At 41.1% G+C, this 14,813-nt stretch overlaps 1 protein-coding gene and 1 long non-coding RNA gene across 2 annotated transcripts; both read right to left on the bottom strand.

Annotated features, from left to right (window-relative positions):
• Positions 1-5,752: 5,752 nt before the first annotated feature.
• On the bottom strand, positions 5,753-14,719 carry LOC147358250 (uncharacterized). Its single transcript, XR_015142181.1, has 3 exons — positions 14,583-14,719; positions 11,714-11,781; positions 5,753-5,886 (listed from the first exon to the last, which is right to left on the bottom strand). It is a non-coding gene; the product is annotated as an uncharacterized LOC147358250 (long non-coding RNA).
• On the bottom strand, positions 6,086-6,511 carry LOC147358251 (large ribosomal subunit protein eL42-like). The gene has a single exon (XM_086340777.1). The coding sequence runs from the start codon at positions 6,480-6,482 to the stop codon at positions 6,162-6,164; it is 321 nt and encodes a 106-aa protein (XP_086196903.1). The 5' UTR covers positions 6,483-6,511; the 3' UTR covers positions 6,086-6,161.
• Positions 14,720-14,813: the final 94 nt, after the last annotated feature.

Here is a 14,813-nt window from a genome sequence, read left to right as displayed (position 1 = left end):
GGGTGGTGTCATCTGCATATCTGAGGTTATTGATATTTCTCCCGGCAATCTTGATTCCAGCTTGTGCTTCTTCCAGTCCAGCGTTTTTCATGATGTACTCTGCATAAAAGTTAAATAAGCAGGGTGATAATATACAGCCTTGATGTACTCCTTTTCCTATTTGGAACCAGTCTGTTGTTCCATGTCCAGTTCTAACTGTTGCTTCCTAACCTGCATACAGGTTTCTCAAGAGGCAGGTCAGGTGGTCTGGTATACCCATCTCTTTCAGAATTTTCCAGTTTATTGTGATCCACACAGTCAAAGGCTTTGTCATAGTCAATAAAGCAGAAATAGATGTTTTCCTGGAACTCTCTTGCTTTTTTGATGATACAGCGGATGTTGGCAATTTGATCTCTGGTTCTTCTGCCTTTTCTAAAACCAGCTTGAACATCTGGAAGTTCACAGTTCACATATTGCTAAAGCCTGGCTTGGAGAATTTTGAGCATTACTTCACTAGCGTGTGAGATGAGTGCAATTATGTGGTAGTTTAAGCATTCTTTGGCATTGCTTTTCTTTGGGATTGGAATGAAAACTGACCTTTCCCAGTCCTGTGGCCACTGCTGAATTTTCCAAATTTGCTGGCATATTGAGTGCAGCACTTTCACAGCATCATCTTTCAGGATTTGAAATAGCTCAACTGGAATTCCATCACCTCCACTAGCTTTGTTCGTAGTGATGCTTTCTAAGGCCCACTTGACTTCACATTCCAGGATGTCTAGCTCTAGGTGAGTGATCACACCATCGTGATTATCTTGGTCGTGAATATCTTTTTTGTACAGTTCTTCTGTGTATTCTTGCCACCTCTTCTTAATATCTTCTGCTTCTGTTAGGTCCATACCATTTCTGAACTTTATTGAGCCCATCTTTGCATGAAATGTTCCCTTGGTATCTCTAATTTTCTTGAAGAAATCTCTGCTACTGCTAAGTTGCTTCAGTCGTGTCTGACTCTGTGCGACCCTATATACGGCAGCCCACCACGCTCCCCCGTCCCTGGGACTTTCCAGGCAAGAACACTGGAGTGGGTTGCCATTTCCTTCTCCAATGCATGAAGTGAAAGTGAAGTCGCTCAGTTGTGTCCAACTGTTAGTGACCCCATGGACTGCAGCCTACCAGGCTCCTCCATCCATTGGATTTTCCAGGCAAGAGTACTGGAGAGATCTCTAGTCTTTCCCATTCTGTTGTTTTCCTCTATTTCTTTGCATTGATCGCTGAGGAAGGCTTTCTTATCTCTCCTTGCTATTCTTTGGAACTCTGCATTCAGATGCTTATATCTTTCCTTTTCTCCTTTGCTTTTTGCTTCTCTTCTTTTCACAGCTATTTGTAAGGCCTCCCCAGACAGCCATTTTGCTTTTTTGCATTTCTTTTCCATGGGGATGGTCTTGATCCCTGTCACCTGTACAATGTCATGAACCTCAGTCCATAGTTCATCAGGCACTCTATCAGATCTAGTCCCTTACATCTATTTCTCACTTCCACTGTATAATCATAAGGGATTTGATTTACGTCATACCTGAATGGTCTTGTGGTTTTCCCCACTTTCTTCAACTTGTCTGAATTTTATTTTAATATAAATTTTGTTTTATATTGTTTATATAAATTTTTATAAAAATATAAATTTTATAATAAATATAAATATATATTATATACATTTAATGTATAAAATTTAATATATAAATAATATTAATATATATGCCAGCCCAGAGTAGAAAAAGGTGAGATTTCTAACTGATATGGGGGCAGCACAACAGGTGTCAGGAAGAGGGCTTGGCCTACAGCACACTCTTGTTGCAGGAAGGGAGACCCCTTCCAGGCCCGAGAGTGGGCTTTTGTCTAACAGTTGGAAATGAGTTGTCTGATGAGACACACAAGCTGACAAAGCAAAAAACTTTATTGGGAAGAGGTGCCTGGACTGAGAGCAGGAGGTTAAGGGACACCGGGAGGTCTGCTCTGCCATGTGACTCACTGTACTGGGTTTTATGGGCTTAGTTTCTGGGTTGTATCTGGACAATTATTCTGACTCAGGATCCTTCCTGGTGGCACATGCAGTGCTCAGCCAAGATGGATGACAGCGAGAAGGATTCTGGGAGGTGCTAGGACACGTGGCATCTCCTTTTGATCTTTCCTGAACTCTTTCAGTTGGTGGTGGCTTATTAGTTCCATGTTCCTTACTAGGACCTTCTGTCATAAAATAACTCAGGCGAATGGTTACTATGGTGCCTGGCCAGGTTGGGCGGTTTCAGTCAGTGTGTTTCCCCTAACACTTTGACATCTTTTGCTTTATGAACAGCTGCTCCCTTAATCCTCAACTCAAGCATCATCTCTTCCAAAAAGCCTTTCCTGGGGACTTCCCTGGTGATCCAGCAGTTGGGACTTTGCCTTCCAATGCAGAGGGTGTGGGTTTGATTCCTGGTCAGAGAGCTAACATGCCTCTCAGCCAAAAAACCAAGACATAAAACAGAAGCAATATTGTAACAAATTCAATAAAGACTTTAAAAATGGTCCACACCAAAAAAATCTTAAAAAAAAAAAAAAGGCCTTTCCTGCCTGTCACCCACCCCCACCCCACCAACCACAGTGGGCAGGGCCCCACTCCATCCTGCCAGAACTCCCTTTGTTACAGCACTTCCCACGCCACGAGGAAATGGTTTCTGAGTGTGTCGGACTCTCCCAGTGGATTGTGAGCTCCCAAGGGCTGGAACTGGCTGACTCAGTGCAGTTCCCCAGAGCCCAGAACTAAGCCAAGAGGATAATGAGCCCTCAGGGGAAAAGAAATGTTCAGCTGAAGTGAACTGAATTGGAGTTTGAGCTGCATTACAAGGGCAAGTAGGCGGTGAATAAGCAAAGGGGATGAGGCGTATTTGGTATATGAATAAATTCAACTCAAAGCAAAGAAAATCTATGGGTGACAACTGGGAAACAGGGAGACTTGAGACTTGCTGGAGGCCTTCCTGCCAGACTGGCTGCAGCAAAGTCATGAGCTGGAGTTGGAAGGGTGGGTAGAAACCAACCTGAGGCTAAATTAGGAAAGTTGGAGTAGGGAAAGAGTAGGAGAGTGGGCAGGGAGCAAGGGCAGAAAAAAATAGTAACTGGATTAGTTTTTTTTCAGTTGTTTGCTATTCCCGCATCTGCAATGCTTCCCCCTAGTGGACAGGGATCAGAATCCAAATTCAACGCAAGCATCTCTCTTTACAGTTAGGAAAGTCTGAGGGTCAGGTTGGGGATCAACTTGAGTCCACAGAGTGGATTCCTGCAGAACCCAAGTCATCTTCTTCCCCCTGCTGTCTTTCCCCCATGACCTGAGGGTGCCTGGTTAATATGCATTCAGTGAATCTTAGTCTTCAGTCAGGAGTCCTCTCTACTTGTATTCGGAGAAAACTAAGGTCCAGAGAGCAGTGATCTACAAAGCAGTTCAGAGGCAAATCTGGGACTAATACTCAGGTCTCCCAAATGGCAGTCCCTTTCTCCTTCTGTATAAATATTTAGTAACCAGAGCTTCCCAGGTGGCTCAGATAGTAAAGAATCTGCCTGCAATGCAGGAGACCCAGGTTTGATTCCTGGATCAGGAAGATCCCCTGGAGAAGGGAATGGCTACCCACTCCAGTATTCTTGCCTAGAGAATTCCATGGACAAGAAGCCTGGTGGACTACCGTCCATGGGATTGCAAAGAGTTGGACACGATTGAGTGACTAACACTTTTACTTTCAACCTACCAGGAGCAGGACCCTGAACAAAAAGTTGGTAAGACATAACCCACATATTTTAAAAGACAAAAACAATTACAATGCAATAGAATTGCAGTAGTAAAAGTAAGTATAGAATGCTGCAGGAATAGAGGGGTATCTTTGCTGGATCCAGGAAGGGCTCTAAACAATTGGTGGGAGCCTTGAAAGAATAGCTAGAGGTAGAGAAAAGAGGAAAGACCTTGCAGACACAGGAGACAACAAGAAGAAAGCAGGAAGAAGCATCCTGCAGAGACTGGAAAATAGGTTTCTGATCTCAGCCAATGGCATAGATTTTACACACTTTTTCTGGGTGAAATGTCCGAAGTTCCAACTATCACTCTGAAGTTGGTGACCTACATACAAGTCTATGTGTTTAGGCCAGACCTTTATAAGCTTCAGAGCCACACAGGATTTCAAGAAGAACTGAAACATGCATCTTGAGGCTTAATAGTGCCACTGCTTCATTCCATAGGCCAAGAATGTCACAAGCCCACTTCAGATTTAAGGAATGGAGAAATCGTCTCCATCTTTTGATGGGAGGAATGGCAGGGTCACAACTCAAGAGTATGGATTCAAGGAGGATTGAAAGATAGTGATCATTTTTTAATCCATCACAGTATATACTCTGTGACTGTAATTGTTCACATTCCTTCCACAGGCAAAATACGCTTACCTCCATTTCAGAACCCCTAAAAGTCTCTTGCTGTTATGTCATCAGGCTGGAAGTCTAGGATCTTACAGTCTACATCAGGTTTGTAGGTGACTTGATGAATGTTGTTCTTTCTGATCTTGATACCTATGTATTTAAAAGACAGCAGACATTTCTATTCAAGAAGGAAAAGCATGAGAGATACATAGTCATCCTTAAACAGAGGCAGTTCTGGACTCCAAGTTGACAAAGTTTGTCAGGTCCCCTCTCCTGGGAGAGGGAGTATTCCTTGCTGAGGCCTAAATTCTGCTCCCTGGGGGTACTTCCCTAGTCTATTGATCTCTGTGCTTCTTGCTCTGCCCTCTGGACTATGCTTTGTCCATCACCTTCCTTGGCTACTTCTGAAGAAGTGGCTCATATTGGCAACTGAGTGGCAATTCGAATTATTTAAAGTCCCTTTTAGTTCAGGTTGGTGATACTTTCACATGTGTAACCAATTTAAAATTTTTGTGGGTCTTCTATGTATCTGATTGTAGTCTACTCCATACTCCAAATGCCACATTCACCCAATCGTTTTTGAGACATCTCTCAACTTTATCATTGCTATTTTGGCATTAGGTTTCGATGGATATTGCTCTTAAGATTTCAAGAAGTCTTTTTGTCTAGGAGTCTACTAGACATCACTTTAATTCTCTCAAAGGTCTTTACAAAGTGTGTTACAGCCACACCTTTGGTATGATTCACATCTCCAGGCTATATTTCCCCATAACAATTCTTCGCTGGCTAGAGAACTTCAAGATGAAGTTTTATTTTTTAACATAGTAAGTTCTGGCCCTCTCTCTTCTCTCTAAATTCATGTTTCAAGCAGGCCAGTTCTTTCTTTAATTCATACCTCTCTTCCTGTTACAAGGTTATCACACCCAGTTGGGAGCACCCAACTGACACAACATTCTCCCTAGAAATTTCCTTAGTTGAATCAAAATTTTAGTATTTTCTCCCATCTTCCCCTAGTTACCACAACAGTTTTGCCAATTGTTTTGCACTATAAAACACAGATTACCATTTTTCTAGCCAGTCACAATTTCCTCATCATTTTCCCAGATTTCACTGTTTACTTGCCAGTTTTCCAATCTCCACCCATCCCTGATCCCAAAGCCATTGCCATGAATTTTGGGTTTTTTTAATTTTTAAAGCAGCATTTCAGACACCAGTTCTATAACAGTCAACTTTTGCCACAAAACAAACTACCCACAACTTTAGTGACTTAAAACAATTATTTATATATCTCACAGTTCTGAAGTTTGGACTGGGATCAGCAGGCTGGTTCTTCTGGTCTTAGTTGGGTTCACTTATCAGATGAAGGTCAGCTGCCAAGTCAAGTCGCCTGGGTGCTGGTTAGCTCACGATGGTCTCAGCTGGGTCGGCCAAGCTCTGCCATGCTCCAGCAGGTGAACCCAGACTTGTTCACATGGGTGCCTGCATGGGGTTCCAAAAGACAGGACTGAAGCATGCAAGGTCTCTTGAGGCCTAGGCTCAAAACTGGCACATTGTCCCTTTTGTTGTATTTCATTGGCTAAAGAAAATAATAAGGGGAAATTGACTCCTTAATGGAGGGAGATGCAAGCTCACACCATAAAGGGTGTGGATACAGGGAGGAATAAGAATCATGGCTGTCTTTATTTATTTATTTAAATAAGAGGATTTTATTGATGGCATTTTTATTGTCTTCATAATAAAACAAAATATGAAGCTCAAAACTGGATCACTTGGCCCTTTCTCTTCTTATCACTTCCCAGCTCAAAATGCTTGCATCTCTTAATAGCCAGCATTCTCTTTGATCTACAGTTGGGCTCAACACATTCAAGCCTCAGTACAATCTTCTTTGTAGTTTTAGCCTTTTTCCGGAAAATCGGCTTAGTCTGCCCACCATAGCCACTCTGTTTCCTGTCATAACGCCGCTTTCCCTGGGCATACAGAGAATCCTTGCCCTTCTTGTACTGTGTCACTTTGTGGGGCTGGTGCTTCCCACACTTCTTACAGAAAGTCCGACGGGTTTTTGGAACGTTCACCATGTTTGCGAGAGCGATACCAGCACAGAAAGCATGGCTGTCTTTATAGTCTACTTTGCCTTCTCAGAGGCCATCCTCCTCTTGAATTTTTTGTGTCCTTCCCTTCCAAAATTTTAAATTTATCTATGTGTACATATATACACGCACACATATGGTATTATTTTGTCAGTTTTCAGTTCAGTTCAGTTCAGTCACTCAGTCATGTCCGACTCTTTGCAACCCCATGGACTGCAACACGCCAGGCCTCCCTGTCCATCACCAACTCCCGGAGTTTACTCAAACTCATGTGCATTTGAGTCGGTGATGCTACCCAACCATCTCATCCTCTGTCATCCCCTTCTTTGACTTTAAATGAATAGCTTCATATATACTAAAGAATTTATGTAACCTAAGTATAAAATATAAAGAATATAGTACTTTTGTATCTACCACTCAGAGAAAGAAATGGAATTTTACCCATACATTTAAAGCTTCCCATGTACACCTACCTCCTAACTAAACATTCATTTCTCATCTGGATTATGCAGCAGCTTCCTAACTGGTCTTTCTACCTTGGCCTTGCCTCCTCCAATCAGTTCTTCCCACTATAGTCAGAATGATCCTTAAAAAACAAAAATCTAATTGCATCATTCCTCTACTTAAAACTGTTCAGGTGCTTCCCATTGACCTTAGTGTAAAAGTAAACTTAAGAGTAGGCCCTTCATCATTTGGCTCCTGCTTTTACTTCATGCCTCACTTTTGCCATGTATCCCTCCATGTGCTGTGTTTTTTTCTCAAAACTGTTCATTGGTTTTTAGCCAAGTGGCTACCATAATTCCTTGGACCTCCCCCTACATGGCATATGTCACTGTTGTTCTTGACTGTTTACTTGTCTGTCTCTCATCCTTGCTATAAGGACTCCGAGGACAGGGAAGTCATCTGGCTCCTCTGCTGTATTGCTGGTTACCAGGAACAGCACCTGGCACAACGGATGCTCAGTAATGGTTAAATGAATGAATGGATGAGTGGTAGGCTCTGGGGACAAAGAGACGCTCCACAAAAAGCTAGTCCCTAGTCTAGGGGCTTCCCTGGTGGCACAGTGGATAAGAATCCACCTGCCAATGCAGGAGACACGGGTTCAGTCCCTGGTCCAGGAAGATTCCACAAGCCATGGAGCAGCTAAGCCTGTGAGCCGCAACTGCTGAGCCCGCATGCCCTAGACCCCGCGTGCTGTAACGACTGAGCCCATGCACTGCAGCTACCAAAGCCCGCGCACCAAGAGCCTGTGCTCACCAGCAAGAGGAGCCACTGCAATGAGAAGCCCTTACACAGCAACAAAGAGTAGACCCCACTCACAACAACTAGAGAAAGCCCGTGCAAAGCAGCGAAGACCCAGCATAGCCATAAATAAATAAATTAAAAAAAAAAAATCTCCTAATCTATTGGAGGAGAGATACATACACTGAGAAATTAATCTTGTTTCTAAGCAAACAGCAAGTGTTTGACAAGGATTATGGGTTTGAATTGGCTTCTAAATTTCACCAGGGGGCGCTATAGGAATACCTCAGATTTCTTAAAAAATATTAGATTTCTATAAAAAAGCAAGTAGGGTCTTTTCAAGGAAATTTTCAGAGATGTAGTGGTTGTTTTGTGTTAGAATAAACTCCCTATTCTGTCCATTTGAAAGAGCTATAACAGCCATCTGCAAATTTGAAGGACTGAAGTAACCTCTCTTGGTGTCTATTTTATACCTGTAGTGGTTCTTCAACTTGGAATCACAAGAGGTTTGAAAAACATGATTTAATTTATCTTCCACACCAACTACTAGAAGCCAAAATAGGGGTTGTTGTTATTATTTCCATCTTAAAAGATGATAACTCTAAGGCTCAAGAGGTGAAGTAATTTTCCCAAGGAATCACAGCTGGTAAATACCCAAGCAGGCACTTGAATCTGTCTTCCAAATTCAAATGTATTCATTTACGAAAAACAGTACGTATTGAGTTCACAGCTCTGGAAAATATGATAGGGCTATAGAAGCCTGGCCTCCAAATTCAATGTCTTAGAAGAAAAGACTGTCAGAGCTGGAGGGAACTTTGGAAATCACCTAAGGTAGCGTTCTCAACTTAAATGTGCACAAGAATCACCTTATGAGCCTGTTAAAAAGGAGTCCTGGACTTCGCCTCCCCTTCTCCTACATTTTGATTCGATGAGTCTGGCAGCACTATGTCTTCTAAGCACATCCACTTTCCCCACTACGATTCTGGAGCAGATGTACTGTGGACCACACTTGTAGAAACATCAATCTATTGGTTTAATCCTTTCATAACACAAAGGAGAAGAGAATAGACATGAGTGTCCCAGAAACGCTTCTTGAAGGGAGACTGAGCCAGGAGCTAATGAGCACCTGAAGTAATGATGTAGTGGAAAGAGTACTCAGCTGAGAACTGGAGACCCTGGGTTCAATTTCAGGCTTTGCCATCTTGCTGCTGAATCACTAATCTCAATGAACTATGGTTTTCCCAACCATAAAATGCAAAGGAACAATACATACCTTATAGGCTTATTGTGAGGATAAAGGAGATGAATATTAGAAAAGACCTGGCAAAGGACCGTCACACAGAGAACCCTCAATAAACAGCTTGAGTAGGATTATTTTGAATGCTCTATTTGCTCTATTCATTCTTTTTAAATGAGTTCCCACGATTGCCTGGTACTCTGCTAAGCACAGCCCTGCCTACATGAAACTTATGCTCTGGTGGAATAGATAGACATGAATTATATAAAAAAGAAATTACAATTGTAATAAGTGCTACCAAGGGAAAATATAGGGGTGTTTTGAATATTAGGGGGATTTGACCCTAATCTGCAAGCAAATGAAAGATTCTTGAGGAAATGAGTTAGTCAGAAATTACACATGAATCAGGAAAGAGGTTGGCAGGAGCAGGAAATGAAAAGGCCAAAGGCCAACATGGCTGGTGTGGAGTGAGCAGGGGAGAGTGGCATGACATGAAGCTGATGATGATTTCTGGGAAAGCCTTTCTCTTCTGTGCCTTGATATTTATTTTGAAAGTCATGATCTTTTCCTCGATCCTTTTATTTCTTCTTTAACTTTCTATTTTTGCACTTAAAAAAACTAAAATAATAGTAACATTTCTTTAACGCTAACATCATTTTTTAGTTTTTAACATTCCAAAATAGAAATTGTGTAATAATGCAAGTCAAAAAGCAAACAAAAACACCTTGCTGAATACCAAACAGGAACAAAAATTGAACCTCACAAACTTAGCTCCCTTGGAAAAGATCAATTCTATTGTCACATAATTATTTGTCTTTGTAATATAATTTAGTTAAAATTCAGTTTGGCTTTAGTCAGACTTGGAACCCTGTTGTTATTTAGAGTGACTTAAAGTTCTCTGTGATGCAGAATTAAAATAAAATGTTATAATGTAGGAAATTCTGTTTGTTGGAAGATGTCTTGCCCACTGAATGCAGCTATAAAATCTAAACAGAATAGAGCAGGCATTTGAGGACTCTGTAGTCAGACTGTGGGGAAAGGCCAGAATTTGAAGCACTGCTGAACTGGTAGTGAGTTTCCTCTTTTTGATCCTCAGTAGCCTTAAACCTGTAAGTGGACCCCAGGTTGAGGACTGGGAAAGCTACAGGGGAAGCCCTCTAGCTCTGGCTCAAGAACAGGGAAAGAGGACCCTCACATTGATGTGGAGGGGCTGGGTGGGGGGTAACATCCACTTGTTTTTTATCTTTTGTTCTCCGTCCTCCTGCACCCCTCCCACCAGGCAATCCTGCAGTGATGGGCCACAATGGAAGTGGTGGTAGTGAGTGCCTGCTACTGCTGCTGCTACTGCTGCTAAGTCGCTTCAGTCGTGTCCGACTCTGTGCGAACCCATAGATGGCACTTAAGTTATCTTATGTATTCTATTCGCGCACATTAAAACCACTTAAAATAATGCTGTAATTTTTTCTTTCAACAATCCCAGTAGGGTGGGGTAAACCCCTGTTGAATTTTTTCCTCCCTCTATCCGCCTGTGACTGGGGCCCAGACACATGAAAAATACACAGGAGAGAAGAGGAACTGAACCTCCAACTTTTTTGGCCAGAGGGCTCAAAAGTGGGGGTTTCAAAAGACTGGAAAGTATCAGAAATCACAAGAGAGGGAGGAGCTCAGGAGAACAGCCCATAGTTTCTGACCTCACCCCTGAACTGTGCAAGCATCAGTCTGATGCCAAATAGCATACCATGTACTTGGGTACTGGGTATGGAATAGACCACTGTCCAGATCTGAAACTGGCCACTGGGTGACGTACACCTTGGACAAATCTGAATAACATGGCAGAAACTTTGAAAACTGGATGACATTTTGGAACCACAGAAGCAGGTCAGTACTTCTGAATCAAACTGGGTGAGCTACATGCTAAAACAAACAGCAAAAAAAAAAAAAAAAAAATTACTATTATCCATTAGATTTAAATGAAATCTAGACATTTATAACATAATATTCAAAATGTCTGGGGCTTCCTAGGTGGCACTAGTGGTAACTAGAGGTATGAAAGTTAAAGTGTTAGTTCCTCGGTCATGTCCGACTCATTGCAACCCCATGGACTGTAGACCACCAGGCTCCTCTGTCCATGGGATTCTCCAGCCAAGAATACTGGAGTGGGTTGCCATTCCTTCTCCAGGCAATCTTCCCAACCCAGGGATTGAACCTAGGTCTCCTGCATTGCAGTCAGATTCTGTACCATCTGAGCCACTGGGGAAACCCAGTAGTGGTAAGAACATGCCTGCTAATGCATAAGACAGATATGGATTCAATCCCTGAGTCAGGAAGATCCCCTGGAGGACAGCATGACTACTAGCTCCAGTATTCTTGCCTGGAGAATCCCTATGGACAGAGGAGCCTGCAGGGCTATAGTCCATAGGGTTGCAAAGAGTCAGACATGACTGAAGCAACTTAGCATGCATGCATACATTCAACATGTCTAGTATTTAATCCAATGTTATTCAGCATATAAAGAACCAGGAAAATCTACATTAGTATGAGAAAAGACAATCAACAAATGTCAAGGAAAAGATAACACAAATGTTTAAATGATTGAAGATTGTTATAAAATGCTCCAAGAAGTAAAGGTGAATGCTCTTGAAGTGAATGGAAAGGTAGAAAATGTCAAGAAAGAAGAGATATAAACAGGAGCCTAATGAAAATACAAAAACCAAACTAAAAAATTGTGAAATTTACTCACCAGCAGAATATACCTGATAAGGGAACAACTCACTGAACTTGAAGATAAATCCATTAAAATCATCTAATCTGAAAAACAGAGGGAAAAAGATTTTTGAAAAATGAACACAGCCTTAATGACCTATGATGCAGTACCTAATTTATGTCATCATAATTCCAGAAGATTTTGAAAAAGAAATATTTGAAGAAATAATACATGGATATTTCCCAGATTTGACAAAAGCCAAAGTGAGAAGTTCAGTGAAGCACAAACAGCAAGCTGAATCCAGCAACGAAGAACAAGGTTTATCCCAGAGTACAATGTTGGTTTAACAAACAAAAATCAATCATGATAATACAGAATATTAATACAAAAAATAAAAACCACATGATCATCTCAAAAGGTACAGAAAACATATTTGACAGAAACATTAAAAAAATTAGGAACAGAAAAAGATCTCCCTCAACCTAGTTAAGGCATTGACAAAAAACCCACAGCTAACATCATCCTTAATGGTGAAAGACTGAAACCTATCCCTCCAGGATCTGAAATAAAACAAGGATATCTTCTCTGGTCACTTCTATTCAACATTACACTGGAAGTTCTAGCAAAGTGTTGATAAATTAGTAAAAAAGACATAGCATCTAGATTCACATGGAGGAAATAAACTTCATTTTCCAATGTTTTGATCTTTCATGTATATAATCATAAGGATTACACACAAAAACACGATTAGACATAATAAGCAATTTCAGTAGAGTCACAGGATACAAGATCAGTATACAAAAATCAATTGTATTTCTATATACTAACCCTGAACAATCTAAAAAAGTGAAATTAAGAAAATAATTTCATTTACTGTTCAATAATATCCAAGGGAAACTATTTATATGAAGCATCTATAGTAGGTAAATCCATATAGACAGAAGGTAGATTGGTGTTTGTCACATGGGAGGGGGATAGAGTGACAGCTAATGGGCATTTTTTTGGGGGGGTGAATAAAATGTTCTAGAGTTAAATAGTGGTGGTGGTTGTACAACCTTGTGACTATGGTGAAAATGAATGAATTGTACACTTTAAAAATGTGGATTTTTATCGTATATAAATTATATCTCAATTTTATATATATATCTCAATTTTTATATATATCTCAAATATCTCAATTTTATATATATCTCAATATATATATATCTCAATTTTATATATCGTATGTAAATTATATCTCAATTTTACATATATGTCAATTTTTAATTTTAACAAAGTTATATATAATTATCTAGTTCTGTCTGCCAAAAGGACCTGGGAGCAGAGACATTCCAGTTGCAATGAGCACACCTAGCACCCAGATCTTGGTATCTGAATACAAGGAACCAGGGCTCATGGTGCGAATGCTTGATTCCAGGACAGGAGAAGGGAAAGTACAGACAAGTTGGAATATCTTGGAAGTAATAAAGTATGGAAGTCCTCAAGGAATAAAGGGAACATATCAAAAGGACACAGGAGCCAGATTGAAGGGGCTACCACTGGCCAACTCTAGGGCAATTTGAGTTTCAAAATAAGCAAGTAATGAATTATAATTCATTCAATGAAATTCATGAGCCCATACTGATGTCAAGTAAGTGAATATGTAACTGGGGCACCTCAGGATCCTTAAATTAATCACACTTGCAAATTTCCTTTTGCTATGTGAGGCACCATAGTCACAGGCTTTAGGGATCAGGACATTAGCATCTTGGAGGGGGGCCATTATTCTTCCTACTACAATGCTCAACCTTCTATGAGCAAAAAGCAGGCTAAGATGACTACTCAGTTGCAAATACAGACCCTTAGCCATTCCAACATTGCCACCATAAGGGGATGTGTGATAAAGAGGAAGTCAGAGTGGAGAGAGAAAAATTAAACAATTGTGGTTAAAATACCTTTATTTTGCAAATTTTACATATAACATATATAAATACATATAACAATAAGAAAATAATGTTGGGTTCTGCCACCCCTCAATCCTGAGGCTGTTGGAAAGGATTTGTGTAAGTTAGGGGCCTTGAAGCTTAAGCTTCAAAAAGCTTCATGGTAAATCCGCCTCTGGTAGCAATTAAGAAAACGGTACCCAGACCCAGACCACCTGGGTTCAGGTTACTGCTCTACACTTATCAGCTGTGTATGTTGATTGTGTTGCCGTTACAGGTTGGGTTCTCCAGAAGCAGATGGTGAGATGATGCTTGAAGTGCAAGATATTGCTAGGGATCAGGGTCTGTGAAAGCACAGGAAAAGCAGAAAGGGCAGAGGAAGAGGTCAAAGAAGCTTGACAAAGCCTTGGTCTATGTGGCAGGAGGACTAGAGCCTGTCAGAGCTGTCTCATGTTGGGCCTAAATAACTGGGCTTTTATTCCCTCACCTTGCTGAGTCACTGGACGACTATTAATGCCCTTAAAAACTTCCACTGGTGGGATGCAGAGGGAGGTGAGACGGAGGTTAAAAAAAGAAGAAAAGGTTTCCACTGGATTTTCATAGTAAACAGCCTAAATTTCTTAGTATGACATGCAAAACCCCTTCACAATCTGACAGTCCCAGCTCCAAGGAATTTCTCATTTCTGCAACTCAAACTATTTTCCATCTTTAAACCTTGGTATACGTAAGTACCTTCTCCAGGAAAGCCCATCCCGCCCTTGCAGTATAACAGGTGCTAAATATTTGTTAAATGAATGAATGAGTGAATCAACATTGCCTGGGAAAGAGGGGGAAAGGGTAAGTAGTAGGATTAACAATACTTTTGTTTGCTTAAATGACCATGGGTATGTATTGCAGAGCAATGACCCAGGACCCCAGAAGTTTTGGTTGCATGGGTCCTAGATTTATCACGCACTGACCCTAATGGCCGTCACCCTCCTTACCTCCGGTCAAAATTCTACTTATCTTTGGAGATAGTTCAGACGTCAGGTCCTGTGTGAAGTGTTTTCCTTCCCCCTGGTCTGTCACAGCTCTTTATTCACACCGCTGTTACCATACCACAACGTTTACTCTCCTGATTTGTCCATCAGAATCCAGGGATGTTTCTGTATTTCCACCCCTTGATCCAGGGAGTGAATATTTTTGAATGACGTTGTACAGCCATAGACTGATGA

The sequence above is a fragment of the Bos grunniens genome, chromosome 15, assembly GCF_055505025.1.
Source record: "Bos grunniens cultivar Pamir isolate PY7600 chromosome 15, Bosgru_T2T1.0, whole genome shotgun sequence".
In the NCBI taxonomy this organism is placed as follows: Eukaryota; Metazoa; Chordata; class Mammalia; order Artiodactyla; family Bovidae; genus Bos; species Bos grunniens.
Note: the sequence above shows the minus strand (reverse complement) of the source record. Positions and strands in the feature narration are given on the sequence as shown.

Coding starts and splice junctions, on each gene's coding strand:
- LOC147358251 (XM_086340777.1), bottom strand. CDS start 6,482: ATGGTGAACGTTCCAAAAACCCGTCGGACTTTCTGTAAGAAGTGTGGG.